Raw genomic sequence first — 25214 nt, 5'->3', positions numbered from 1 at the left:
TCTGCCTCCCGCCCCCAGCACGGACCCCTGGTCCCCTCGCAGCCCGGGAGCCCGACAAGGACCCTCGGATGAATGCCGTGTCCGAGGCATCCCGCCGCGGGAACATGTCCGCATGGCGCCTGGAGCCGCCCGAGAGAGGGGCGGGAACGGGGGCGGGGGCGGCCAGGACCGTGTCTGAGCCGCCGACGAGCAGGGACTCCCCGCCGGGACCGTGCCTGAAGCCCGCCCAGCCCCGCCGAGTGGCCGAGGGGGGCAGCTGGTGCCGAGCCCGGAGCTCTGGGCCCGAATCCCGGCCCGATCCCGCCCCGTGCTCCCGGCCCCGCCCATCACGTGACGTGCGGTCACGTGGGCGCTGTTTTGGTGTCCCCACGTGCCCGAGGGTCACGCGCGCACACGTCACCGGCGGCGCGGCGGGATGGCGCGCGGGTAACCGGCACCGGGCGGGCACCGAGCGGGCACCGGGCGGGGCTCCGCGGCCCCGGAGCGCTCCCCGCTGGCGGTGGGGGTAACGGGGACGGGAGTGCTTTCCGGCCCCGGGGTGATGGGGACCGGGGGGGTCCGACGAGGCTCCCGGATGATGGGGGCTCAGGGTGTCCGATGGGGCTCCCAGGTGACGGTGCCAACGGGGACCGGGGGGTCAGGCGGGGCTCCCCGGTGATGAGGGCTCGCGGGTTAGGTGCGGTTCCCCAATGACAGGGTAATAGAGTCAGACGGGCTCCCCGGCGGTGGGACTCGGGGAATTCAGGCGGGGCTCCCCAGATCCGGGGTAATGGGGAGTCAGACGGGCTCTCCCGTCACGGGGTCTCGAGGGGTTCAGGCGGGGCTCCCTGGGGACAGGGGCTCGGGGGTCAGTCCCCGGTCAGTCCCGGTTCCCCACGGCTGTGCCAGTGCTCCCCTGAGCCCGTTGCAGGTGTTGGGGGATCCCCGCCATGCTGGCGCTGTGTGTGGCCGCCTGGAGCTGCGCCACGGGGCTGGCGCTGGAGCTGGAGCGGGACCAGCCGTTCCGGTAGGTGCGGGGCGGTGGGCCGGGCCGGGCCGGGCCGGGGTGCCGGTGCTGCCCCCGCTCACCGCCCACCGTCCAGCGTGCCCCCTGGCTGGGCCCATGCTGGCCGTGTGGATCCTGGGTACCCAGTGCAGCTGACCTTCGCCCTGCGGCAGCGCGGCACTGTCCAGCTCACCCGCCTTGTCGAGGCTGTCTCGGACCCTCAGTCCCCACAATACGGTAACGGCCGCGTGCCTGAGCCCCCACAACCCCTGGGGCCTGTGAGGGGATCTAACCCCTCTGTGCCTCCCAGGGCAGTACCTGTCCCTGGAGCAGGTGAGGGACTTGGTCCAGCCTTCTCCAGCCACGCTGATGACAGTGCTGAAGTGGCTGCAAGGCCATGGTGTAGAGGACTGCCGGAGTGTCACCACCCTTGACTTCCTGGAGTGTTATCTGCCCGTAAGGTGAGCCCTAAGGGCTGGAACTGGCTCTGGTGGCCCTGTGGTGGCTGTCCCTGTGTCTCGCTACTGTCCTGCCCTGTGGTGGCTGCTCCTGTGTCCTGGTCCCGTCCCATTCCGTAGTGGCTATCCCTCTTTCCCAGCCCTGTCCCATCCCTTGATGGCCGTCCCTGTGTCCTAGTCCTGTCCCATCCCACAGTGGCTGTCCCTGTGTTGCAGCACGGCTGAGCGCCTGCTCCCTGGGGCAGAGTTTCACCGGTACGTGCAGGGCCAGCGCAGCCTGGTGCGGTCCCCACTGCCCTACAGTGTCCCTGCAGAGCTCGCAGAGCACCTGGACTTTGGTATGTCCCACCTGGGGGGAGTGAGTGAGGCTGCGGAGCTCAGGTGCAGCTGCTTCTGGGGGGACAAACCTCCCTCCTGCAGATCCCTGTTACATGGAGTCCAGTGACTGTCCCACAAAAAGTCCAGGGGGTGCCAAGCTGAGGCCATGGCTCAGCTGTGGGAAGGCTGAGGAGGCTCTTTCCTTAGGCTGGGGCTGCAGGGCTGGGCTCTCCAAGCCCCGCTGTTGGCCTGCCCATGTAGATGTGGGGACGGTGATGGAGAGCCCAAGGGCTGTGTCCTGCCTTCGTGGGGCTCTGCGCCCTGATGGCTTCTCTCATTTCACTGGGCTCTGCTGCAGTGGGTGGGATGCACCGGTTCCCCACGGAGCGCGTGGCAGGCAGCAGAGCCGGGGCCAGGAAGGACCCGCGGTTGACAAGAGTGTTGTTCCACCTGGGCGTGACACCGGCCGTCCTGCGCCAGAGATACAACATGACAGGGAGGGACGTGGGGCTCCTGCCCAACAACAGCCAGGCCTGTGCACAGGTAACAACTGCCCGGGTCAGAGGCCTGTGTGCTGTGGCAGTCCTAGGGATTGGTGCTGTTCTGGGAATCCTGGGACAGCTGGGTGTCCCTCAGTGGCTGCTGGGAGTACCTGGTGTAGCACAGACCCGTGCTGGGCAACTTTCTAGGTCAGGATCAAAATGTTACCTTGTTTTTTCAAGAGAAAACAATCTGTCCCTGTGTGTCCCACAGTTTCTCGAGCAGTACTTCCACCAAGCTGACCTGGCTGAGTTCATGCAGCTCTTTGGCAGTGGCTTTGCCCACCGCACACAGGTGGACCGGGTGGTGGGGCACCAGGGCCATGGCAGAGCTGGGCTGGAGGCCAGCCTGGACGTGGAGTACATCATGAGCACAGGCGCCAATGTCTCCACCTGGGTCTTCAGCAATGCAGGTACTGGGGAAGAGCCCCGAGGGGCAGGGGGAACACCTGGAGAGGGAAGGGGAGCACCCAGAGGGAGGAGGGGAGTGCCTGGAGGGGTGAGGAGAGTGCCCAGAGCAGGGAAGGGAACGCTTGGAGGTGTGAGGGGAAGGGCTGGAACAGGAGAGGGGGGTGCTCGGAGGAGCAAGGGGAGAGCTTGCAGGGCTGTGCAGACAGCTGGCTGTAGTACAGCCCCAGGTGCTTTCCCAGCTGCTGTGAGAGTGCACCGTGTGCTCCCCAAGTCAGAGCCAGCACTGGATTCCCAAGTCCTAGGGACATCACTCCTAGTTTGTGTAGTGACTTTGAACCGTGCGAACCTTCAACATCCAGAGTGTCCTGAAGCAGGGATTTCATTGCTGGCACTGTGCAGAGCAGCTGGGAGCTCAGCTCCCATGAAGGAGGGCATAGCCCTCCTCCCATAGGATTTTCTAGCCTTGCTGGAGTTGAGCCCCCACCCACGCGTCTCCCAATGGAGAGGATGAGGGAGAGTGAGGGAATTTGGGAAAACAAATTGCCAAACAGCCTGCACAAACATGATCAGGGCATGGTGCTGGGGGCAGTGTCCCTGTCCCAGATTGGGAACTGGCTGAGCAGGTGAGTGCCAATGGCTCTGTCCCTGATGGTGACAGTGGCAGCAGCCCAGAGCTGCCCTTCCCTCCACCCCCACACGGTTACTAGTGTGGGAAGGGTGCAGGGACAGTGACATGGGTGACCGAGAGTGAGTGGGGGTGGCTGGGACTCTGCTCCCCTCCCAGTGAAGAGGACTGGGGGGCAGGGAGGGACCTGGACAAGTGCAGGTGGAATGTGTGGAGGTGGCACATGCACCACTGTGCTGGGACCTACTGCCAGAGGAGGAGCTGAGGCCCCGCTGAGTCCACAAGTGCCCACGTGGCTGCAGCCCTGGGGCAGAGTCTTTGAGAGGGGCGTGAGTGTAGCCCCCTGTCCCGGGATAAGGATGACCCTCTTGCCAACCCCATGGGCTGAGCTGAAGCTTGGTGTCATCCAATGTGAGGAGCCCCGGAATGAGCTCACGGAGCTCCAGGCAGGACGTGCTGTGACTCCATGGCCCATAGGAAGGAACACATGGGGCTGTACTGCATAGGAAGGTGCTGGTGCTGACGAGGCAGGACCCCTCGCGCTGTCCCCCACCCCTGGTGTTGGAGGAGCTATCCCTCATGTCCCTGCCCCGATGTCCTCGCAGGGCGCCATGAGAGCCAGGAGCCCTTCCTGGCCTGGCTGCTGCTGCTCAGCAACATGTCTGCGCTGCCCTGGGTGCATTCGGTGAGCTATGGGGATGACGAGGACAGCCTGTCCTACGCCTACATGGAGCGCGTCAACACCGAGTTCATGAAGGCGGCGGCCCGTGGCCTCACCATCCTGTTTGCCTCAGGTGTGGGCAGGGCCTGGCATGGTGGAGCCTGAGCACCAAGCGCCAAGTGGGGCTGTGGAAGGGGTGGCTGGAAGGCCGTGATCCCCTGTCATCTGTTTGTGTGCCGGCAGGTGATGAAGGTGCTGGGTGCCGGCGGGTGCACAGTGGGAACCACACGTTCCGGCCCAGCTTCCCAGCCTCCAGGTGGGTGAAGGAGGGAGCTGGGTGCACACAAACCTGTGGGGCACTGCTGGCCCTGGCCCTGGTGGGGTCTGAGCCCCTGGAAGGTCACCTGAGGGTCCTCACCAGCATGCTTACAGACCCCAGAGCTGCAGGCTGCGCAGCTCCTGCGGGTTTGTTGGGTTTGTGGGGCAAGGTTGTGGTAGCAGAGGGGGCTGTTGGTGGCTGCTGAGGCCCAGGCAGCTGTGTGCCCACCTGCAGTGTCCCCCTGTTTCCCCAGCCCCTATGTCACCACTGTGGGTGGCACGTCCTTCAAGAACCCCTTCCTGGTGACAGAGGAGGTGACGGATTACATCAGTGGGGGTGGCTTCAGCAACGTCTTCCCCATGCCCGAGTACCAGGTGAGGGGCACCTGCGCTGCCAGGCTGGGGGCTGCAGAGGTTAGAGTTAGAGGGGACAGTGGACTTTGGGGATAACCATGGGCCGTGCCATCCCCAGGCCGCTGCTGTCGGGCATTTCCTGCACTCAGCCTCGAAGCTGCCACCCAGCTCCTACTTCAACAGCAGCGGCCGCGCTTACCCTGACCTGGCTGCGCTCTCCGACAACTACTGGGTGGTGACAAACCGCATCCCATTGCCCTGGGTGTCAGGGACCTCGGTAAGGAGCTCGTCCCCTGCTGCCCTTCGGGATGGTGGGGGTCCTGGGCTGAGAGGCTGTGCCCACGCAGGCGTCCACACCGGTGGTGGCAGGCATGGTGGCACTGATTAACGACCGGCGCCTGCAACGGGGGCTGGCACCCCTTGGCTTCCTCAACCCTGCGCTCTACCAGCTGCAGAAGCAAGGGCTTGGTGATGCATTCTACGACGTGAGTGGGGCAGGGAATGGGGGCTGCAGGGGCTATACTGGGGGCTGAGGGGACTGTGGGTGTCCTGAAGTGTTGGACTGAGGCCTGGGGCTGGGAAGGCCATGGGTGTTCCAGGGGCTGAGGGGTTGTCCTGGGGCTCCTGCTCCCAGAGCTGTGCCTGGGGAGGGGCCAGCACTGTCCTGCTGGGGAGCAGGAGAGACTCCCTATGGCTTTCCCATGGGAGGAGTGTCCTGAGGTTCCCCTTGACCTTCCCATGGGAGTGGTGTCCTGGGGGGTCCCCATGGACTCCTGTGAGCTTTGTGGGGCAGGTCCCCTTGTGTGGCTGGGGCAGCGGTGTCCAGTGACTGCAGAGGTCCTGGGGTCCAGCTGAACATGCTGTCCCACATTGCCAGTGTCCTGAGGGGATCCTGGACAGGGGCGGCCTATGCCATGGGGGGCATTGTGGGGGTCCCCGTGTCGGATGTCTGGTGGTCCCTGTGCCCCGGGGATTCCGACTCAGGGATGCCAGGGGCGGCTGTCTCGGGGGCTGCGGGCAGGGTCCCTGTGCCCATGGTATCCCTGTCCAGGGTGGTCCCTGTGCCCCGGAGGTCGCTGTCTCGGGACTGCGGGCGGTCCCTGAGCCCCCGCGCTGAGGCCGGTCCCCGCAGGTGATCCAGGGCTGCCACCTGTCTTGCCTGGACGGCACCGTGCAGGGCCAGGGCTTCTGCGCCAGCCCCGCCTGGGACCCCGTCACCGGCTGGGGCACCCCCAACTTCCCGCGATTGCTGCGGGCACTAGGGCCGCGCTGACCAGGACGCCGAGAGCGGACGCCGGGAGCGGACGCCGGGAGCGGACACCGGGAGCGGACACCGGGACACGGCGGAGCTGGGCCGGGGCGGGGCCGCGGGGGGCGGGGCCAATAAACGCGTCAAGCCCCGCCCCGCCTCTCTGTGCCAGCGCCTCCGCCAGGGGGCGCGCGGGGCGATGAGCGTCGGAGGGCGGGGCGGGGGCGGGGCGGGGCCCAGGCGGGCCAATGGGCCGGCGCGAGGGGCGGGGCTGGGGGGCGGCGGGGCCAATAGCGTGGCTCGGCGCGCGCAGGCGCGGAGCTGAGGCTGGGGCCGCGGACCATGAGCGGCAGCGCCGATCCCGACCCCGCGCCCGCGGCCCCGGCGGCCCCACCAGGCCCCACCGAGGGCAGCAAGCCCAGCCCGGCCGCTGTGGGCAGCGCCGGGCCCGGGGCCGCGCCAGCTGCGGGGGGCGGCGCGGCGCGGGCCACCGAGGGCTGTGCTGCCGGCGGGAGGGGGCCCGGTGAGTCGAGATGGGGGGCGGCGGGGGACGGGCCCCGCGCACGGGGGGTCCCGCGGGACGCCCTGAGCCGCCCTGGCCGGGGGGAGCGGCGTCCGGTGACTGCGGGTTTCCCGGGGTCCTACTGAATGCGCTGTCCCGCTTTGCCGGTGTCGGTGGGGCCGGGCGTGCCGGGCTCCTGGGACTGATCGTGCTGCCCCGCAGTGCCGGTGTCCGCGGCCGTGGCCGCCCCCCCGGACGGGGCCATGTCCAACGGCGTGTACGTGCCGCCCGCGGCCAACGGCGACGTGAAGCCCGTGGTGTCCACCACGCCGCTCGTGGACTTCCTCATGCAGCTGGAGGACTACACGCCCACGGTACCGACACACGGGGCGGCTCCTGTGGGACGGGACGGGACGGGACGGGACACGGGGCAGGGCCCACGGTACTGGGATACGGGGCGGCTCCTGTGCGACGGGATGCAGGATACGGAAACGCTCCCACGGGGCCGTGGAGCTGTTCCAACTCTTCCTTTCCCAGATCCCGGACGCCGTCACAGGGTATTACCTGAACCGGGCAGGGTTTGAGGCCTCGGACCCACGCATGTGAGTGGCCGCAGGGTGGGGGGAGTCGCAGGAACCCTGTGGGGGTCCGGCAGAGGGGCCCACAGACCCCCGTGGCCTCGACGACATGGCCTCTGTCCCGCAGAATCCGCCTGATCTCGCTGGCGGCACAGAAGTTCATTTCAGACATCGCCAATGACGCGCTGCAGCACTGCAAAATGAAGGGCACGGCCTCGGGCAGCTCCCGCAGCAAGAGCAAGGTGAGGGCGCTGAGGGAACCGGGGAACATCCTCTCTGGGGATGGGGCTGCGCCTGCAGCTACTGAGTGCAGGAACACTGAGGTGCAGAAATCCCAAAACCCGCCAGGCTTATGGTGGGTCCCTTCAGGTGGGGAGGGGCTGGAGAGGACACAGGGGACACAAGGGGGGCAGTGAGCTTGTGGACACACTTTGGTGCACCCCAGGCGTGGGGGAGCAGCTGTCCCTGGCAGCCCATTCCACCCCACTCTGGCAGCGGCCGCTGCTCTCAGCTTGGGGAGGAGCTGGAGTGGGGGTGGGCGGTCCTGGGGACCCTCCTAGTGCCATATCTGGGGTTCAGGGGCTCCGCAAGGCCGATGGGATTTGGTGCTAGGTGTCTGGGGACGTCTTGAGGGCACAGAGCAACAGAATGTGGGGAGCTGGGAATGCTCTAATGCCACCTAGCAGCTCCTTTGGTAGCAGGACATGGCTGTCCTTGCACCTTGGGGGGTCCCACACCCCCAGGTTGTCCCTGCTGTGACCATCTGCCCCGTGTCCCCCAGGACAAGAAGTACACACTGACCATGGAGGACCTGACACCAGCGCTGGCCGAATACGGCATCAACGTGAAGAAGCCGCATTACTTCACGTAGAGCACGGGGGAGCTTGGGCAGTTTGTAGGGGCTGTGTCGGTGCCATTAAACACCTAGGAGGGTTTTGTGGGAAGGCAGCCTTGCTCCTATGCCTGTGTCCACACATGCTGGCCCTGATCCTCCACAGGGGGGCTGTCACACTCACCCCCCTCTGCTGGTCACAGGGGGCTCAGTGCTCCTGACAGTGCTGGAGCAGAGTGGGGTTGGGGGGACAGGAATTACCCAGGAATTACTCTTCCTCCTTCTCCTTCCCTAAACTGCCCCTTATCTCCCACAGAGAATGCCCTGGGGGCTGCACAGGCAGCACTACAAATGGAGCCAGGGATGGGACCCTGACCCACCCCTCCTGCACCGGGCACCTCCCGAGGGGGCCCTGTGCCCATCTACCTGCGCCGGGCGCCAGAGGGTTGCTGTGGGTGCTGATTTGTGCCCAGGGCTCTGTGGGCTGCAGGGCAGCCCCCTATCAATCCAGCCCCACCCTCAGTCCTAGACAGCCCCTGTGAGTCCCAGACCCCCAATCGCTTCAGCCGCTCTCCCACCGTCCAACTCCCCCCCCTTTTCCCGCCCTGAACCCCAGCAACTGGTTCCATACCAAATGTTTATTTGGTTGCCAGTGGCCATTCTGGGACCAGAGGGAAGTGGCCAGTGAAGCGCAAAGCGGGGGCAGTGCTGGGCACCACAGGGGGCCTCTCCTGGCCTGCCCCTTCCCCCCCAGCCTTGGGGGGTTGAGTCCTGGGTTGGGCTGTGCCCAGCAAGGGGGACAGGGGGCCTCACAGCCCCATCCCCCAGCAGCAGGGCCAGGCCACATGCCGTGCCCTGGGTAGGGGGGCTGCACTGGATTGGGGGCTGCCCAGAGGCTGGGTTATGGCTACCCTGGTGAGGGGCTACCCTGGGTGGGGGTCCGGAGCTTGCAGAGCTCCAGCACAGGCAGTGCCATCTGTACCGTGTGTCCGTGGCTGGCTCAGGGTGAGAGGTGTCCTCTGCTTGCCCCGTCTCTAGGGCTAAAGGCACTTGGGGGTGGTGGGGGGCGCAAGGCAGCACTGGAGAAGGGAGGCACCTCCCCTCTACTTCTCCTGCATCTTCTCCAGGATGGGCACGATCATATCGAACTTGGGGCGCTTGGCTGGGTCCTCGTTCATGCAGATCTTCATCAGCTTGCAGATGTGGGGGGAGATGCCAGGGGGGATGGTGGGACGTAGCCCCTCCAGTGCTACCTGCAAGCAAGAAGAGGGGCCAGAGTCAGGATTAGGGCCCTGCTCCCACAGGCAGGGACACCCTCCACCTGCCCAGGTGGTTCCACACCCTGTCCAGCCTGGCGTTGAATATTTCCAGGGATGGAGCAGCCAAAGTTCTCCAGGCAACCTGTGGCCTCACCACCCTCAGTGGCCAGAACTTCTCCCCTAACTCTGACCCAGATCACTTCCTTTGCCCCCCCACCCCCTCACCTTCATACCAATCTCCATGTTGGACAGGTCAGCGAAGGGCACCTCACGTGTCACCAGCTCCCACAGCAGCACTGCGAAGCTCCACATGTCAGCTGAGCGCCGGTTGATCTCCTCTGGTTTCTTCTGCAGGGCTGGGGGATGGCTGGGGGCTGAGTGGGACTGGGGGTGAGGGGGCCAGTCTGGGGGGGCTGGGAACTGGGCACTCACCTTCAGGAGCCACCCAGGCCGGGGCATACATCCGCCCCGGGCACTGGAAGGAGAACTTGACATCAGCCATGCTGATTCGTGCCGTCATGTCCTCGTCAATCTGGGCAGAGTGGGCAGTCAGCAGGAGCCCCCCTGTCCTGAGAGCCCCCCTGCCGTGGGAGAGGGGCTGTGCCCCCACTCACCATGACGCTGCGGCTGTTGAGGTGGTGGCGTGGGATGAGGGGCTCCAGCGTGTGCAGGAAGGCCATGCCCCGCGCGATATCGAACGCAAACTTCACCGCCTGCATCTGGTCCACCACAAAATCTGGGAAGGGGGTAACAGGGGGTCAACCCACCCTAAGCCCACCTCAGGGCTGTGGCTGGAGAGCCTCCTGCTGCCCCCAAAACCACCGTTCCCCAGCACTCACTGGTCCCCTCGTGCAGGACGTTGTACAGGGAGCCGTAGGGCATCCAGTGGCTGATGACGATGGGGTGGGGAGCTGGAGGGGCCTGGCAGGCGCCCAGCACCGGCAGCACATTGGGGTGGGAAAAGATCCTGCAAGACAAGTGACAGCCCTGAGAACAGGGAGAGGCTGCCTGCACCCCCTCGCCTGCCCTCTGCCATCCTCCAGGGCCTCCCAGCCCTTGGCCACCACCCTGGAGCATTCTTGGCCCCACAGAGCCGGGAGGCTCCTGCATGCCCTATACCCTGAGAGCTGTCATTGCCCCAAGAAGGTGTCAGGGTGGCCCTGGCCATATGCTGGTAGGGATCCCAGGCACATGCCGGGGTGGCTCCAGGCAGGTGCAGCACTCACCGCAGTTTTGGGTACTCCTCGTTGAAGTCCCGGCTCTTTCGCGTCGTCCAGTCCCGGATTTTCAGCATTTTGATTACAATGTCATTGCCCTGCCAGCGCCCCTTCCACAGCTGGAGAAGGAGCAGGGACACAGGCACCGTGAAAGCGGTGCAGAGTCCCTAGCATCCCCAGGCCCCCGCGTGGGCCTCTGGAGCCCATGGGACCAAGGGTTCACAATGAGAGGGAGCCCCTTGAGCTGGGCAGGAGCCCCCTCCCTGCACCTGGCCATGGGACTCCTGAACAGCTGTGCCCAGCAGGGCCAGGACACGGTGGTCTGCACAGGTACAGCACGCACCTGGGGGCAAGAGGGACCCACCTCTCCCGACTGGTTCTCGTTCAGTTTCTGGCTCAGGCTCAGCTGTTTGAAGTCAATCCCAGCAAGTTTGTTCAGGGTCCCATTCCCTAGAGTAGAAGGGGGATGAATGCCCATGGCTGCTGGATCCAGGAAGCAGCGCCAACAGGGCAGGGGGGGACCCATGGCACCCCCCAAGGAACCCCCAGTCCTTACTGGGCCGGGTGCGGGTCGTGCCCTTCCAGAACGTGTCCTTGTAGGGGATCTTGGTGAGGCTCTGGCCCAGCTTCTCAGCACGCTCTGCAGAGGGAGGAGGAGGAGGAGGGTGGCATCCAGAGCCTGCTGTGGCTGGCTGGAGGCTGTGTCAGTTATGGGGTCCTGGGAGACCCTCATACCTTTCAGGACCTCTTGCAGTGGTGTTTTGGCCTTGTCTGTGGGGGTCTCACCATATTTGTTAGCAATGCTGACCAGGGCGCCGCTGCCTACCAGGTCCTGTGGGAGCAGAGAGCGAGGACTGTGGTTTGTGATCTCCCCTCAGCCCCCTTCCCACCTCACCCTCCCTGCTGCCCATGCTCCCACTCACCTCAGCCACCTGCTCATGTCCCCAGAAGCAGGCATAGTGCAGCGGTGTGTTCCCGTGCTCATTCACCGCATTGATGTCTGCTTTGAACTGCATCAGCTAGGGACAGGGGACAGTCCCTGTGAGCCCAGGACTCTCCCTGTAAGCCCAGGCAAGATCCCCATCCTCCTTGTGCCTTGTCCTGGGGGATGCAGGGGCAGCATGCTGGGAGCTGTAGGGAGGGGGCCAAGCTGGTGTGGGGCTCAGAGGGATTTGGAGGGAGTTTGTGAGAAGTGGGGAGCTCAGAGGCACTGGGGGGATGCCAGGTGTTCCTGACAGGTGATGAGGGGAACAAGTCTCACAAGGGTAGTGTGGGGGGCTACACAGGAGGTGGGAAAGGGCAGGTGCTGGCACAGAGGACAGGTACCTTCTGCACGATGTCACGGTGGCCATGGCTGGCAGCCAGGTGCAGTGGGGTGTCATCCCCCCGGTTCATGACATTGATGCGAGCCCCCCGCATGATGAGCATGTCCACCACATTTGAACGGCCCTCGCGGCAGGCCCAGTGCAGGGGGCTGAACCCATGGTCGTCCCTGCAGGATGGCAGGGGCCTCTGCTCAACTGTAGCCCCCTGGCCCAGGCACCACTGGCATCATCCTCAAAACACCAGCCGTGGGGGCCAAGGGACCGGGTTGAACATCCATCCCACTCCCACCCCTACCAGGGCCCCACCAGCCCAGGCCAAATCCTGTCTCCTCCAAGGCTGAATCACAGCTGGATCTTGTCCCCATCCCCCCACTCCGTGGCCAAGTAAGGGAGGAGGTGGCAGCCGGGCCTTAAATGGAGATCAGGAACTGGCGGAGGGGCTGCTGCAGCCCTGGCTTCCCTCCAGCCCAGACTCCCCATATTCCTGGTCCCGCTTCAGCCCCCTGGCACAGCAGACCCCATCTGCCCCCACCATGGCCCTGCAGGCAGGGGTACCTGGCACAGAACAGTCCCTTGGGCACCTTCTGTGGGTCTGGGAGAGAGCTCCATGTGCCTGGGACCCCCAGGAGGGGCAAGGAGGCACAACCAAGGGAGGCCATTTGTCTGGAGCATGTCCAGAATGCCACGGCCATGGCCTGGCTGGGGTCATGGTACAGGGTCAAGCTGTGCCAGCTGCACATACTGCAGGCAGATGCAACAAGCCCTATGCCCGGCCCAAACATGGCTGCTGAATGGCTGTGAGCACATCTTGGACTTCACAGTCCTGCAAGACCCCTGGCATGGGCTGTGGGGAGCAGACACTCGGGCACACAGAGTGCCCCCCACAACTCCCAGCCCCAGTGGTCCCAGCCGTGTGCCCACGCATCTGCCATGGTGCTCCCCAGAGAGGGGATGGGGGCACAAGGATATGGTCAGTGGACACAGCTGCCACCATGGGGACAGGGGAGGTACCCCCAGCCCAGCTGAGCCCTAGCTGTGGCTGTGAGGAAGTGGCCAGAGGATGTTCAGCCTCGTGCCTCAGCGATGCGGTAACTTCCTCCAGTGGGGAGGAGCTGTGTCCTGCCGTCTGCCCCCTGCCTTTCCATGGAGAGCAGCGGAAACCAGCCTCCAGCACAGCCCCCCGAGCCCTGCACAGCCTCCTCCACCGCCCAGCCCAGCCCCACTCACCCCTGGTTGAGGTCGTTCTCGGTGTTGTCCAGCCACAGCCGCACGGCCACCGCGTTGCCCTCCCGGCACTGTGTGAAGATGTCGTCCATGGTGGCTGCGGGAGGGGAGGTGGGTAAGGACATGGGGACCCCTGACCCCTCGGTTGGGAGGTCCCTGGAACAGCAAGTACAGGAGCCTCCTGGCCCCCTCCTTGTCCCCTCCCGCCCCATCCCTGCAGCTCTCCAGGAAGCCGCAGGCAGGCTTAGGTCCGGGCTGGAGCTGGACTGGCGGCACAAGGGGAAGAACCTGGGTGACTCCAGCGGGGCCGTGGCTGCCTTCAGGAAGCCAGGCTGGCAACCCCGGGCTTATCACCAGGCACAGGCTGTGCCCACAGCTCCGGGGGGGAGTGAGACTGGGGGAGCTCAGCACCCTCAAGATGGGATCCCGCAGATCTGGTGGGGGAATGGGGCTGGGGGAGCTCAGCATCCCCAGCATGGGATCCTGCAGCCCCATGACCCTCCTGACCCACTTGGCTGTGCCTGGCATGGCACCATGCTCAGAAACTGGGACCCCAAAGCCTCGTGCACTCTCCTAGAATCCATGGGCACCCCAGCTCAGAGCCAGGCATAGAGCACCCTCCTGCTCCCCATGTTCCCCTGAGCCCCCGGCTGTGAGCGTGGGACCCCCTGCCTGGGGGTCTATGGTGTTGAGCAGGGACATGGAGTGAGTCTCACAGTGTGGGAACGGAGACAGATAGACTATGACATGCCCGACATGCACCCACTGGGGCTCAAATCTGCCGCTGGAGGATCCCCCAGGATCTGATGCCCACCCAGACACGCTGGAACCCCCACTAGCTGCCAGCGCCTGCTGCTACCCCTCAGGACTCTGCCTGCACCCCTTGCCCCCGGCAGCTCCAGAGGGGTGGGATGCAGAGCCCTGGACTCTTGCCAGGGTCTCACAGGCCCCACAATGGCCCCAGCACATCCATGGCAGCATTGGCCCTGTCCCGGTTCCAGAACACCCACGGCCCCGGGTGAGATTTATCCCCCAGCCATATGCGGACACCTCAGGAAAAGGGGTCCCCAGGACATCCCACAGCGGTCCCGGCCCTGTGGGACCTCACACCGCAGTAATGACACCCCATCATGGGGACGCCCCACCCTGTCCCCTGCTCGGCCCGGGACTGCGCCCTCCTGTCACCCACCGGCCCCGACCCAGTCCCGCGGGGCTGCCAGGATCGACCAGCCCCAGCCCTGCCAGGATCGCCAAGCGCCCACCTCGGCCCTGCTCAGCACCCGGGGCAGGGGACGGGATGTGCAGACACAGTCTCCCCGTGTTACCCCAAACCAGCTGCTACGGCCCCGCTCTGCCCTGCGGCCCGATCAGTCCGTCCCCTTCAGCCCTCCCCCCATCCCCCCCCGTACCCCCAGCCCTTCCCTGCGCCCCCCACCCCTCCCGTGCAGCTCCCCCACCCGGCCCCGCCTCCGGTAGGTCCGTCTCCGGCCCAGCCCCGCTTCGGGTCGTCCGCAGCCGCACTCGCGGCCTCCCCAACCTGTCCCTGCTCGGTCCCGGTGCCGGTGCCGTCCCACCGTTACCGGGTGCGTGTCCCGGCGGCTCCGCAGGGCGGCGGCTGCGGCGAGCGCGGGGCAGCGCGGGGGCTCCGCCCCGACACGGCGCCCCCTGCCGGCCGGAACCCGCCCTGGCCACGGCTCCGCCACACGGCACCGGGCGGGGCACGGGGCGGGGGCACCGGGCGGGGCCATCGTCTGAGAACGTGGTTATGCGGGGTGGTGGCGGGGCTATGGGGCGTGCCAAGTTGACTGGGGCGCGGTTATCCTGCCGGGGGCGGGGCGGGGCGGCCGCGGCACCGCCCGTGCAGACGAGGCCCCCGTCCGGTCCTCCGGCCGCGAGGTGGCGCTGTTCCCGCGGCGCTTCCCGAGCGGGAGCACGTGGGTCCCGGTACCGACCGAGGATCCCAGCTCCATGTTCGCGGAGCAGGGCTGGAACGATGCAGTGGAGCCGCTGCCCCGCGGCGCCCCCGAGTGCCCGGGTCGACCGGTAAGCGAGTGGCGCGGGGGCGGCGGGCCGGGCCAGTCCCGGGCGCGCGGAAGTGACCGGCCCCCACTCTCCACAGGGGCCAACGACGGGGAAGAGACGGCTGCCCGGGACCGGCCGGGACGGCGAGGCGGTGCGGAAGCGGCCCCGGAAGCGGAAGAAGGCCGGCGGGCCGCGGGCCGCGGTGGGGGAGCTCCCGGCCGGTCCCGACGAGCCCCGGGAGATTGGGCAGCACCCGGACATAGGTACCGGGACGGCTCCAGGGCTCGGCGGGCCGGAGGGAGCGGCCTCCGCGCCCTGACCCCCCCTCTTGATGCCCTCAGATGGCCCGGCTGAGCCGGCGGGGGAGTCCGGGAAGCCGGCGGGGCTGAGCCGGAGGCAGCGGCGGAACCGGCAGAAGCGGCAGCGGGAGCCGCTGGCGGGGTCGGACGGGGAGCGGGGCTCGGGGCCGGGCCCCCCGGATCCGCCGGGCCCCACGGAGGCTCCTCCGGAGCCCCGCTCGGGCCGCTCGGCTGCGCTCCGCGCGCGAATGGAGGAGCGGCTGCTCGGCGCCCGGTTCCGGTACCTGAATCAGCAGCTCTACACCGGCAGCAGCGGGGACGCGGCGCGGCTCTTTCGCGCCGACCCTGCCGCTTTCCACCTGTACCACCGGGGCTTCGAGCGGCAGGTGCGGCGCTGGCCCGAGCGCCCCGTGCAGCGCATCGTGCGCTACCTGCGCCGCCGGTGAGCGGGAGGGCGAGGGCTGAGGGGGAGTATGGACCGGAGGGCCGGTGAGCGGGGGCCAGGGGCTGAGCGGAGAGCCGGCGGATGGACCGGGGAGGGCCTGGGGGGCGCGGGGCCAGGGGATGGCCGGGGGGCCTGTGAATGGCGGGGCTGAGGGGTGAGCGGTGGGGCCGGGGGATGAGCGGGGGACCGTGGGCCGGGGAGGCAAGGCGCCGGGCCAGGCCGCTCTGATCCCGTTACCCTTGCCCCAGGCCAGCGTCGCTAGTGGTGGCGGATTTCGGGTGTGGGGACTGCACGCTGGCCGCCAGTGTCAGGAACCAGGTGCACTGCTTCGACCTGGTGCCGCTGAGCCCACGGGTCACCGTCTGTGACATGGCCAAGGTACTGGGGGCACCCCCGGGGCAGGGAGTGGGTGCTGCTGGGCAGGCTGCAGGGGTGCAGGTGGGGGGACGGTGACCCGAGGGTCCCGTGCGGGAGGGGCAGCACGGGTGTGTCTATTCAAAAACTGGGTGTGCGCTTTGGGCACCCAGAGATGGGGCACGGCTGAATCCACAATCCTGGGGAGTCTGGGGGTGCTGTCCAGCCCCATCTACATCACCATCCTCCTCCTCCCGCTCCCGGGGGTGTGCAGAGGGGCTTCCAGGCCGTTTCATCATCCTCCTTTTCCCGGGGTGTTCCCGGGGTGGGCAGGTGCCACTGGCGGCTGAGTCGGTGGATGTGGCCGTGTTCTGCCTGGCGCTGATGGGCACCAACCTGCAGGAGATCCTAGGAGAGGCCAACCGTGTGCTCAAGCTCGGGTAGGCAGAGATTGTGGGGCAGTGGGGGATTGGGGGAGGAGCAGGGATGCTGAGCAGTGTCCTGGGGGTGCCTGGGTGCCCTGCTCAGAGCTCGAGTGACTGCAGGGGGACCCTGATGGTGGCCGAGGTGGCCAGCCGCTTCGAGGACACCCGTGCCTTCCTGAAGGCCATGACGCAGCTGGGCTTCAGGACCGTCTCCAAGGTGCGTCGCCAGGTGTGCCCTCAGGTGTGCCTAGGGCTGGGCACTGGGTGCACCAGGAACCAGGGAGCCCAGGGAAGGAGCAGAAGGAGGGGGGGGTGTATTGTGGCCCAGCCTGGTGTGCAGCAGACATGGGGCTGGTAAAAGTAGATGGGGGTGGAAGGGATTGGTACCTGGGGGACTGCAGATGGGAGAACGAGGGGACCAGTATGCACAGGGGTGGAGTCCCGGGGGAAGGTTTGGAGGTCCCGTGGACCGTGGGGGTGCACTGTGGCCGTTTCGGATGGGGGTTGGATGGGGTGCTGGCATCTGGGAGGGGATAAGGGGGGCCTGGGGCACACTGGGATTGTAGTGCGGGGCCTGGAGGTGGGCATGTAGCCCAGGACGGGGCTGGGGATCCCGGGGCCGGAGGGAATTGGGGTATGGGGTTGATGATGGGTGTTGGGCGTTTAGAGGAGTACACTGGGGGTCAGGAGGCCGGGGTACTCAGGCCCACAAGGGCTTCGGAACCAGCAGCTGGGGGAAGGAGGGCCTTGGGCACAATGGAGTCTGGAAGGAAGAAGGGGGGACCCGGAGTTCACTGAGGCCGCGGTGTCGGGCCGGTGGTGAGTGGAGCTGGAGGGGGCTGGGGGTTCCGGGGTGCCGGTAACGGAGTTGGCTGTTCCTGCGCCCTCAGGACCTCTCCAGCTCCTACTTTTACCTGTTGGAGTTCGCCAAGACGGGCCCGGCCCGGCCCGGCGCCGCTCCCGGGTTGCGCCTGCGGCCGTGCCTGTACAAGCGGCGGTGACCGGGAGGGGCGGGGCCGGCGCGCGGCGGAGGGGGCGGGGCCAACCGGGCGGCCTCGCGCCCGCAGCCAATAAAGCCGCTGTTCCCTCACTTTTGCGTGCGCGTGTGGGGGGCGGGGCCGCGCATGCGCAGTGCTGTCGGGCCTGCGCGGGGCAGCGCCCGGAGCCGGTACCGGGATGTCGGGGCCAGGCGGGCCGGGCCCCGCCGGGGCCAAGCTGGACATCAACCGCGCCGGCGTGGCCGAGCTGGAGGGTGCCCTCAGCGGCATCGGCCGTCGCCGCGCCCGCGGAATCGTCCGCAAGAGAGAGGTGCGGGGGGGCGGCGGGGACGACACCCCGCGCTGAGCGACCCGGGCCCGGGACCCCGGGGTGGGGGTGGCCGTGGCGGTGTCGGCCCCGGGGTGGGGGCCAGGGAGCGAGTGCGGGGGCGACGGTGCCGTTTCCGTCCCGGTAGCCGGGGCAGGCGGGGCCGGGCCGGGATCCCCGAGTCCCGCCCCGTGCCCGTGGGGCCGGGGTAGCGCAGCCGCCGCCGGTGCCGCCGTTCCTCGCTGCCGGGTCCAGGCAGCGCCCCGGGCCGGAGCGGGGAGCCGGGGGAGCGCAGGTTCCGGCGGGACGGGCACCGCGCCCCGACCACCTCCGTCACCGGCGATGATGGGGGGGGAAGTGCTTGCCGGGAGATCCTGCGGCGGCCGGTGACACGGCCGGGAGCAGTGGGAGCGGCACCGCGGGCCCCAGCCCCGGCAGATACGGGCGGGTCAGCGGCAGCCCTGCCCTGATGCTACGGGGATGGGCAGCGCCGCGGCCGGGCGAGGCAGGGCTGGGAGCGCTTGGCGTGTTTTGGGCTGGAAAAGGAGAGGTGAAGGGATGGATGTCCAAATGCTCGGGACACGTATGCTGGGAACACCGGGAGGCGGGAGGGCAGAAACCGGTGATGCAAAGGGAGGGTGGTTTGGAGCAGGGCCTGTCCGGGGCGGTGGTGCTATTGCAGCCCTTTGTGGGGAGCAGCAGCAGCGCCGTAGATCGAACCCTGCCGAGTCAGAAGGGCCAGTCGGGCCCTTCCCGGGCCCGGGGGCTGCGCTGGTTCTTCGCCGGCTCCTGCCCCGGGACAGCCCGGCCCCGCCAGGCTCCTCCCATGGCAGGCGCTCCGGGAGCCCGTGCAGGGGTGATGGGAGGCAGCTGATCCCAGGTCGGGGCTGGGCAGTGCTTGGCCCGAGGTCCCGCGGGACGGTGGGTGCCTAGCACATGTGTGTGTCTGCGTGTGTCCGGTTGTTCCCCTGCTCTGGAACTGCAGCTTCACTTCCCATTCTGGCACTGCTCATCTGGGGGGCACAGTGCTCCTACCCCAGTTGGCACTTTTGGGTTGCTGCCTCCCTTTCACAGTGCTGTGACTCTTCCCTGCGGGGCTGCTTGGGCAGGGGGCTCTGTGGGAGCAGGAGGGATTCTGTTCTGGGCAGGGCTGACTTCCCTCCGCGCAGGAGCTGAAGGGCTTCACTTGCTTGGATGACCTGCTGCACGTCAAGGGCATTACCACGCGCATCCTGGAGCTCAACAGCCAGCGCATGACGTGCCGGCGGCGCCCGGGCCCCGAGGGGCCCCCACGGGCCAGCCCCACTCCCTTGGGGGACAGTGAGGACCACAGGGCACCTGCAGCACAGGTAAATGCAGAAGGGTCCCTGCTGCCAGGTGCAGGGATAAGGGAGGAGGTTTGGCTCTGGGGGAGCTCAGGGGAACCTCACTGGATTCTGGAGGAGCTTATGGTTGTGGGTCTGGGGGTTCTCCACCCTGCAACCCCCCACAGTGCTGTTGAGTGGAGCCCCTGTGCTCCAGGGCCATGGCTCTCACTGGCAGCCATCCAGCAGCACTCCCAGCCCCCACCCCTCTCCTGGTCTCCAGCAGCCCAAGGCTGGTGTGGAGCCAGCCCTGCCCCCTGCCTGTTCCCTGCTCAGGTGGTGGCTGAAGAGGAGGAAGAGGAGGAGGAGGAAGAGGAAGCGCCAGGGCCCTGGGAGCCAGAGCCACCCTGGAAGGGTACCCCCAGGTCCGGAGCAGACCCTGATGGTTCTGGGGGGCAGGGACCACAGGAGCCTCCCAGGTCCACCAGGGAGCAGGAGGAGGAGGAGGAGGAAGAAGAGGAGGAGGAGGAGGAGGAGGAGGAAGGGAGCTGCTGCAGCGAGGAGGGGGAAGACAGCAGCAATGTATACCTGTACTACACCCTGGGAGAGCGCTGGATCGACTACCTGCAGCGCACTGGGGATGGGGGGCTGCTGCGGCACCTGCGCCCCAAGGTGACCGGGGGGCCAGGGACTGCTGAAGCACTCAGGGCACCTGCAGGAGTGGGAAGGGGGGCTGGGGGTTCTGTGATGCCTGTCTGCTGGGGCTGGGGAAAGAGATGCTGCCCCAGTCCCCTGTGCAAACCCCTGCCCTGCATGGGGGTCCTTGGTCATAGGGTGGGGGAAGGAGGTGCTGCCCCAGTCCCCAGCGCTGCCTGGCCCTGGTGCAGCCCCCTGCCCTGCATGGGGATGCCTTGTTGCCATATGGACTCTGAAGGGGGAAAGCAGGAGCAGGTGGGGATCTGCCCCGTAGCTCTGGGCAGGGGGCCACAGGGATCAGCTCTGGGAAGGGAGTCTGCAGGGGTCTGCCTGGGTTTGTCCCAGCCACTCCAACCTGCTGTGTCCCACAGATGAAGCGGAAGTCAGAGAACGGGCCGGACGGCCGGGCCTTGTCCCCCGGGAAGAAGCTGTGCAAGGGCTCTGACTATGGCAGGTGAGGGGTGGGGGGGCTCTGACTGCAGCAGGTGAAGGGGGTTCTGTGTGCTGGGACAACACATACCTCCTGCTGCCCACCCCAGGAGGATGATGGAGCCACCTGGGTCAAGCAGGGGTTGGCCCAGGTGAGATCCAGCCCTGACCAGTTGCCTGTCTGCTGAGCAGGCTGGGCTGGATGTGAGCAAGGGGTCAACAGGGTGGGAGCAAAGAGAAGGGGTCAGTGGGGTGGAGCTCCCAGTGGCGGGAACCAGTTCCTAGGGCCTCTGTCAGTGTGGCCTGGAGCAGGGCTGATGTGTGCCACCTGTGCTACAGCCTCACCTGTGCCTGGTCTTTCTCCCAGGACACTGGGTCCCTGCACACCCAGCCCCACCACCACCTTTGGGGACCTGCGTAACGCCAAGGTGGGGCAGGCCCGGCGCCGTCGCATCCCCTCGGTGGCCCCCCCACCTGAGCTGCAGGACTGGCTCCGCACCTTCCAGGTACAGCTCACCTGGTGGCTCCAGGCAGCCTGGGTGTGATGGGAGGGACACAAGCCTAAGGGATCCCTGCTATGGGCAGGAGTTGGGCCCACGGTGGATTTTGGGTAGTTTTGCTTGTGTGAGAAAACACAGAGGAGGTTTCAGACCTGGCCAGGGGTGGTCACCTGTCACACAGCATCTGTGATCCACCTCCTGTGATGCACCAAGCTCCCACCTGCCTCGGGCTCCTGGCCTGGGGCAAGAGCCCTGGCTGCCAGGGCTGTGGCTGGGCTGGCTGGGGACACAGAGCCAGGGGTCACTGGGGGTCCCCCTGCAGCGCTGGAGCGGCCCTGAGAAGCTGCTGGCCCTGGATGAGCTCATTGACCGCTGCGAGCCGGCGCAGATCAAGTACATGATGCAGGTCATCGAGCCCCAGTTCCAGCGGGACTTCATCTCCCTGCTGCCCAAGGAGGTGAGTGGAGTTGGGGCCTGGCCTGACCTGACTTGACCCCTCTGGTGACCCCTCTGTGACCCTTCTCCCCCCTGCAGCTGGCCCTGTACGTTTTGTCTTTCCTGGAGCCACGGGACCTGCTCCGTGCTGCCCAGACCTGCCGCTACTGGAGGGTCCTGGCCGAGGACAATCTGCTCTGGAGGGAGAAGTGCCGTGAGGAAGGTGAGGGCCCTCCTGGCTGGGGGCTGGGGGGCCACCTCAGGCTTGACCCAGGTAAGGCACCACTGTGTTGTCCCCTGCAGGGATCGAGGAGCCTCTACACCTGCGGAAGCGACGCCTGCTCAGCCCTGGATTCATGTACAGCCCCTGGAAATTCGCCTTCCTGCGCCAGCACCGCATCGACATGAACTGGCGTAGTGGAGAGCTGCGGCCCCCCAAGGTTGGTCTGTGTGTCCCAGCAGGGACAGACTCTGGGGAGCTGTGGTCCCCAAGGTGGGCCTGGGAATGTCCCTGCCAGCGGTGGACCCTGGAGAGCTGAGGGGTTGGTGAGGGTTCCTCCGGGGACAGACCATACAGACTGGTATGGGGAAGCTGGTGCAGGATCTGCCACAGGGAGCAGATCCAGCTTGCTCAGGGCAGTGGGGCAGCAGAAATGGGGTCCCCTGGGCCTGGAGAAAGGGGGTCCCTCCCCTTGCCCCTTTCCAAGGCCCCATGCAGGGCTGCAGCCAGCCCCAGCACCCAGGGAAGGTGCAGCCTCACAGGGCTCAGCCATGTTCTGTGCAGGGTCCCAGAACCCTGGTGATCTCTCCCTGGGGATCCCTCCTGCCCCTGGGCAGAGTCTCCACCACCCCTTCTCTTGCTCCTGCAGGCCTTGGGTTCCTGAGCCCCCACTCCCTGTTCCCCAGTAGCCCCCTGCCCCTGTGCAACAGCTGCCAAACACACCACACACCCCAGCTCTGCTGCCCTGCAGAAGCATCAGGGGGTGCAGGTGATTTGGGGACCCATCTGCCTTTCCTCCCCACAGCTCCTGCTGCCTTCCCACCGCTTGTTGTGTTGGGGTGTCCTGCAGGCTGGGGGGGTCCACACTGCCCCCCACACACCCCTGTGCTCCCACAGGTACTGAAGGGCCATGACGACCATGTGATCACCTGCCTGCAGTTCTGCGGGAATCGCATCGTAAGCGGCTCTGATGACAACACGCTCAAAGTGTGGTCAGCTGTCACAGGGGAGGTGAGTGTCACTGTCACCAGGGAGGCGAGTGTGGCACTGTCACTGGCACCGCAGAGGTCTGGGGCAGGGACCACCTCCCTGTGCTGGGTACAAGTGAGGCCACACCCTCACCCCCGGGCTCAGTTTGGGCCCTTTATGACAAGGACATGGAGTTGTGCGGCTCCTCTGTGCTGTTCCAGGGGTGGGGAGGTGTTGCTGTAGTCCGCAGGGATGGCGCAAAGAACGACACAGAATTCAAGTCCAGGATAAATGGCATTATTTAATTAATTATCACCTTGTTTATATAACTTGGTTCACAATAGAGAAATGACATTATTGGGTGCTTGACCGTACACCTCCCAGAGTGATTGGCTGAATGCTACGATGCCTGTTTGAAAATATTTTCTTTAGTGTGGAAAACAAGACTATTCATAACAAGTTTGCACCTGTGAGATAAAGTCTTGGTTTACAAAAATCTCTACACTGTTTACAGCTAGCTTGCGTGAGAAAGGAGACTTTCCAAGCAGCTGTAAAAAGCAGGAAAATTTCTCTGCTAACCTTTTCAGCATCTGCAGGGAGGTGTGAGAGGCTCACCTGTCCCTCGTGTCCTGTTCCCCACAGTGTGTGCAGACGCTGGTGGGCCACACCGGCGGGGTTTGGTCCTCCCAGATGAGGGACAGTGTTGTCATCAGTGGCTCCACTGACCGCACGCTCAAGGTGTGGAACGCTGATAGCGGCGAGTGCGTGCACACACTGTACGGACACACATCGACCGTGCGCTGCATGCACCTGCATGGCAACAGGTATGGGGCTGAGGGGTGCTGTGTGAGGGGGGGGATATCCACAGGGGCTGAGGTTTGTTACCCCCGGGCTGCCCTGGCAGCTGGGCCCCAGGTGTTCTTTCACCTGCAGGGTGGTGAGTGGCTCCCGGGACGCCACACTGCGGCTCTGGGACATCGAGACGGGGCAGTGCCTGCACGTGCTGATGGGGCACGTGGCAGCCGTACGCTGTGTCCAGTATGATGGCAACAAGGTGGTCAGTGGTGCCTATGACTACACGGTCAAGGTGTGGGACCCTGAGAGCGAGAGCTGCACCCATACACTGCAGGGGCACACCAACCGCGTCTACTCACTGCAGGTACAGCCTGCACACGTCCCCTCCTGCTGCCTTGCCCCTCTCCGGCTCCCCTGCCCTCCCTACTCCCCAGCAGGTACAACCTGCCTTCCTGCTGGCTTGCCCTATTGCTGTCCTGCCTTCCAGTCAAGGGGCACAAGCTCTGCCAAAGGTCCCACATGTGCTGTAGGGACAAATGGGCTATGTCTGTGTCATGCAGGGTCCTGTGTGCTTTGCAGGGACATGTGGGCCATGTCTGTGCCCTGAAGGGATGTATCTGCCATGCAAGGACACACGGACCATGTTTGTGTCCTGTGGGGACAGTCTCTGCCCCCCTGACCCGACTTCCCACACACACATATGCTGTGGACACAAACGCTCCTCCATGCCCCTTCCCTGGAGCATTTCCACAGCCCAAAAAGCCAAGAGGTGTGTGAGCCCACGTCGCAGCTGCTGAACTGGAGTCTCTGGTGGTGGTGCTGGAACTGGGGGTGCTGCATCCCAAACCAGTGGATACCAGAGCTGTGGGCTGCACCCAAACCAGGGGACACTCCTGGCCTCGATGCTGAGCTGAACCCCTTCTTTCTGGCAGTTTGATGGGACACACATCGTGAGTGGGTCCCTGGACACATCAATCCGCGTGTGGGATGTGGAGAGTGGGAACTGCCTGCACACACTCATGGGGCACCAGTCGCTCACCAGTGGGATGGAGCTGCGAGACAACATCCTCGTGTCCGGCAACGCTGACTCCACTGTCAAGATCTGGGACATCAAGACGGGGCAGTGCCTGCAGACACTGCAGGGTGAGAAGGGATTCCTCACCCTTGGGCAGTAGGGAATCCCTGCCATCAGGGGGCTGGGAAGGGGCAGCTCTCTCCCTTGGGGGATGGGAGGGAGCAGGGGTGGCTCCAAGCTGCCAGATGTGTCTGGACAGAGTGGTGGATGTCCCTGAGGAGCCGGGGCTGGGTGGCTTTGAGCTGCCAGATGTGGCAGGACCCCTGTCACACAGCAGTAGGTGCACCTGGGGCTCACCGATGTCTCCCCATAGGTCCCAGCAAGCACCAGAGCGCTGTCACCTGCCTGCAGTTCAGCTCCAAGTTCGTGGTGACCAGCTCGGACGATGGCACAGTGAAGCTGTGGGACCTGAAGACAGGGGAGTTTGTGCGAAACCTTGTGGCCCTGGAGAGTGGGGGCTCGGGGGGGGTCGTGTGGCGCATCCGTGCCTCCAACACAAAACTCGTGTGCGCCGTGGGCAGCCGCAACGGCACTGAGGAGACCAAGCTGCTGGTGCTGGACTTTGATGTGGACCTTAAGTGACCCCGGCCAGCCCGGGGGTCCCGCGGGAGGGGTGGCCCCGGCGCAGGCGCTGGCCCCCGCGGGCAGGACAGAGGGGAGGCCGGGCCGGGCCTTATTTATATGCGCGGGAGTGCCCGGCCGGGCCTGCAGGAGCATGTTTTGTACACGGAATATATCAATTTATTTCTGTACTGGGGCTAGTGCTTGCCTGCCCCAAGCCCTGAGCGCTGTCCTGGGCCCACAGCTCACACCCTCTGACCAGGGGCAGCAGAGGGGAGAGAAGAGGCCAGGCTCTCCCAGGTGCCACAGGGACCAGCTCTCCTTGCACACACATGCCCTTAGCTGCTGGGCAGTGGCCTGGCAGCCCCCGACACCTGCCCCCTCACACTGCCCCATCTGAGTGCCTGCTCTGCACCAGCCATTTGTAGTGAGAATGTTCTGGGCCCCCCAGTGTCCCGGTGGGCACAGGGGTCCTGCGGGGAGGCATTCGTCTCACATTTGGGGGAATTCCCTGGATTCCCAGTT

At 66.0% G+C, this 25214-nt stretch overlaps 5 protein-coding genes across 13 annotated transcripts in view; 4 read left to right on the top strand and 1 right to left on the bottom strand.

The window, feature by feature from the left end:
• The window catches only part of DCHS1 (dachsous cadherin-related 1), a 59455-nt gene extending 47937 nt beyond the window's left edge, over positions 1–11518 (top strand). The window contains exon 23 of the transcript XR_007201216.1: positions 11507–11518. The gene's annotated coding sequence lies outside the window, so the exon portion shown is untranslated. The remainder of the gene's footprint in view (positions 1–11506) is intronic.
• TPP1 (tripeptidyl peptidase 1) lies at positions 332–6070 on the top strand. Of its 3 annotated transcripts, none has more exons than XM_048293015.1 (13): positions 332–426; positions 911–1006; positions 1083–1222; positions 1296–1446; positions 1660–1781; positions 2120–2304; positions 2515–2713; positions 3942–4130; positions 4241–4313; positions 4570–4690; positions 4788–4946; positions 5017–5154; positions 5802–6070. In XM_048293015.1, the coding sequence occupies exons 1-13, from the start codon at positions 416–418 to the stop codon at positions 5940–5942; spliced, it is 1725 nt and encodes a 574-aa protein (XP_048148972.1). In that variant the 5' UTR covers positions 332–415; the 3' UTR covers positions 5943–6070. The 3 variants fall into 3 exon arrangements, with proteins under 3 accessions (XP_048148972.1, XP_048148979.1, XP_048148988.1); XM_048293022.1 differs by having other exon boundaries at positions 5721–5810; XM_048293031.1 differs by lacking the exons at positions 2120–2304; positions 2515–2713.
• Positions 6246–7942, top strand: TAF10 (TATA-box binding protein associated factor 10). The gene is made up of 5 exons (XM_048293053.1): positions 6246–6441; positions 6643–6794; positions 6958–7022; positions 7126–7240; positions 7780–7942. The coding sequence occupies exons 1-5, from the start codon at positions 6261–6263 to the stop codon at positions 7867–7869; spliced, it is 603 nt and encodes a 200-aa protein (XP_048149010.1). The 5' UTR covers positions 6246–6260; the 3' UTR covers positions 7870–7942.
• On the bottom strand, positions 8839–14500 carry ILK (integrin linked kinase). Its single transcript, XM_048293039.1, has 13 exons — positions 14393–14500; positions 12859–12952; positions 11633–11798; positions 11230–11325; positions 11042–11138; positions 10863–10946; positions 10671–10756; positions 10316–10425; positions 9929–10056; positions 9704–9825; positions 9522–9621; positions 9315–9445; positions 8839–9083 (listed from the first exon to the last, which is right to left on the bottom strand). The coding sequence occupies exons 2-13, from the start codon at positions 12945–12947 to the stop codon at positions 8934–8936; spliced, it is 1359 nt and encodes a 452-aa protein (XP_048148996.1). The 5' UTR covers positions 12948–12952; positions 14393–14500; the 3' UTR covers positions 8839–8933.
• A 197-nt stretch (positions 14501–14697) lies between these two features.
• RRP8 (ribosomal RNA processing 8) lies at positions 14698–24880 on the top strand. Of its 7 annotated transcripts, XM_048292881.1 has the most exons (18): positions 14698–14898; positions 14975–15140; positions 15219–15618; positions 15870–15999; positions 16309–16415; positions 16521–16617; positions 18875–19054; positions 19346–19681; positions 20077–20159; positions 20502–20640; positions 20957–21091; positions 21169–21292; positions 21373–21509; positions 22187–22300; positions 22901–23082; positions 23192–23417; positions 23986–24196; positions 24442–24880. In XM_048292881.1, the coding sequence occupies exons 1-18, from the start codon at positions 14824–14826 to the stop codon at positions 24708–24710; spliced, it is 3111 nt and encodes a 1036-aa protein (XP_048148838.1). In that variant the 5' UTR covers positions 14698–14823; the 3' UTR covers positions 24711–24880. The 7 variants fall into 7 exon arrangements, with proteins under 7 accessions (XP_048148838.1, XP_048148830.1, XP_048148841.1 ...); XM_048292873.1 differs by having other exon boundaries at positions 18875–19681; XM_048292884.1 differs by lacking the exons at positions 23192–23417; positions 23986–24196; positions 24442–24880 and having other exon boundaries at positions 18875–19681; positions 22846–23074.
• Positions 24881–25214: the final 334 nt, after the last annotated feature.

Source organism: Corvus hawaiiensis, chromosome 2 (genome assembly GCF_020740725.1).
Source record: "Corvus hawaiiensis isolate bCorHaw1 chromosome 2, bCorHaw1.pri.cur, whole genome shotgun sequence".
NCBI lineage: Eukaryota > Metazoa > Chordata > Aves > Passeriformes > Corvidae > Corvus > Corvus hawaiiensis.
The sequence above is the reverse complement of the archived record's forward strand: the minus strand, read 5'-3'. Positions and strand labels throughout refer to the sequence as shown.

What these genes read in the sequence shown, in the direction of transcription:
- RRP8 (XM_048292873.1), top strand. Translation starts at nt 14,824, where the DNA reads ATGTTCGCGGAGCAGGGCTGGAACGATGCAGTGGAGCCGCTGCCCCGC. An exon ending in GCTTCAGGACCGTCTCCAAG is followed by an intron (nt 16,618 to 18,874) that starts GTGCGTCGCCAG and finishes CCCTCCGCGCAG; the next exon opens with GAGCTGAAGGGCTTCACTTG. An exon ending in GTGCCTGCAGACACTGCAGG is followed by an intron (nt 24,197 to 24,441) that starts GTGAGAAGGGAT and finishes GTCTCCCCATAG; the next exon opens with GTCCCAGCAAGCACCAGAGC.
- ILK (XM_048293039.1), bottom strand. Translation starts at nt 12,947, where the DNA reads ATGGACGACATCTTCACACAGTGCCGGGAGGGCAACGCGGTGGCCGTG. An exon ending in CACGACCCGCACCCGGCCCA is followed by an intron (nt 10,757 to 10,862) that starts GTAAGGACTGGG and finishes CTTCTACTCTAG; the next exon opens with GGAATGGGACCCTGAACAAA. An exon ending in CGTCCTGCACGAGGGGACCA is followed by an intron (nt 9,826 to 9,928) that starts GTGAGTGCTGGG and finishes CCCCCTTCCCAG; the next exon opens with ATTTTGTGGTGGACCAGATG.
- TAF10 (XM_048293053.1), top strand. Translation starts at nt 6,261, where the DNA reads ATGAGCGGCAGCGCCGATCCCGACCCCGCGCCCGCGGCCCCGGCGGCC. An exon ending in TGGAGGACTACACGCCCACG is followed by an intron (nt 6,795 to 6,957) that starts GTACCGACACAC and finishes TTCCTTTCCCAG; the next exon opens with ATCCCGGACGCCGTCACAGG. An exon ending in GAGGCCTCGGACCCACGCAT is followed by an intron (nt 7,023 to 7,125) that starts GTGAGTGGCCGC and finishes TCTGTCCCGCAG; the next exon opens with AATCCGCCTGATCTCGCTGG.
- TPP1 (XM_048293015.1), top strand. An exon ending in GAGTGTTATCTGCCCGTAAG is followed by an intron (nt 1,447 to 1,659) that starts GTGAGCCCTAAG and finishes CCTGTGTTGCAG; the next exon opens with CACGGCTGAGCGCCTGCTCC. An exon ending in CCTGGGTGTCAGGGACCTCG is followed by an intron (nt 4,947 to 5,016) that starts GTAAGGAGCTCG and finishes GTGCCCACGCAG; the next exon opens with GCGTCCACACCGGTGGTGGC.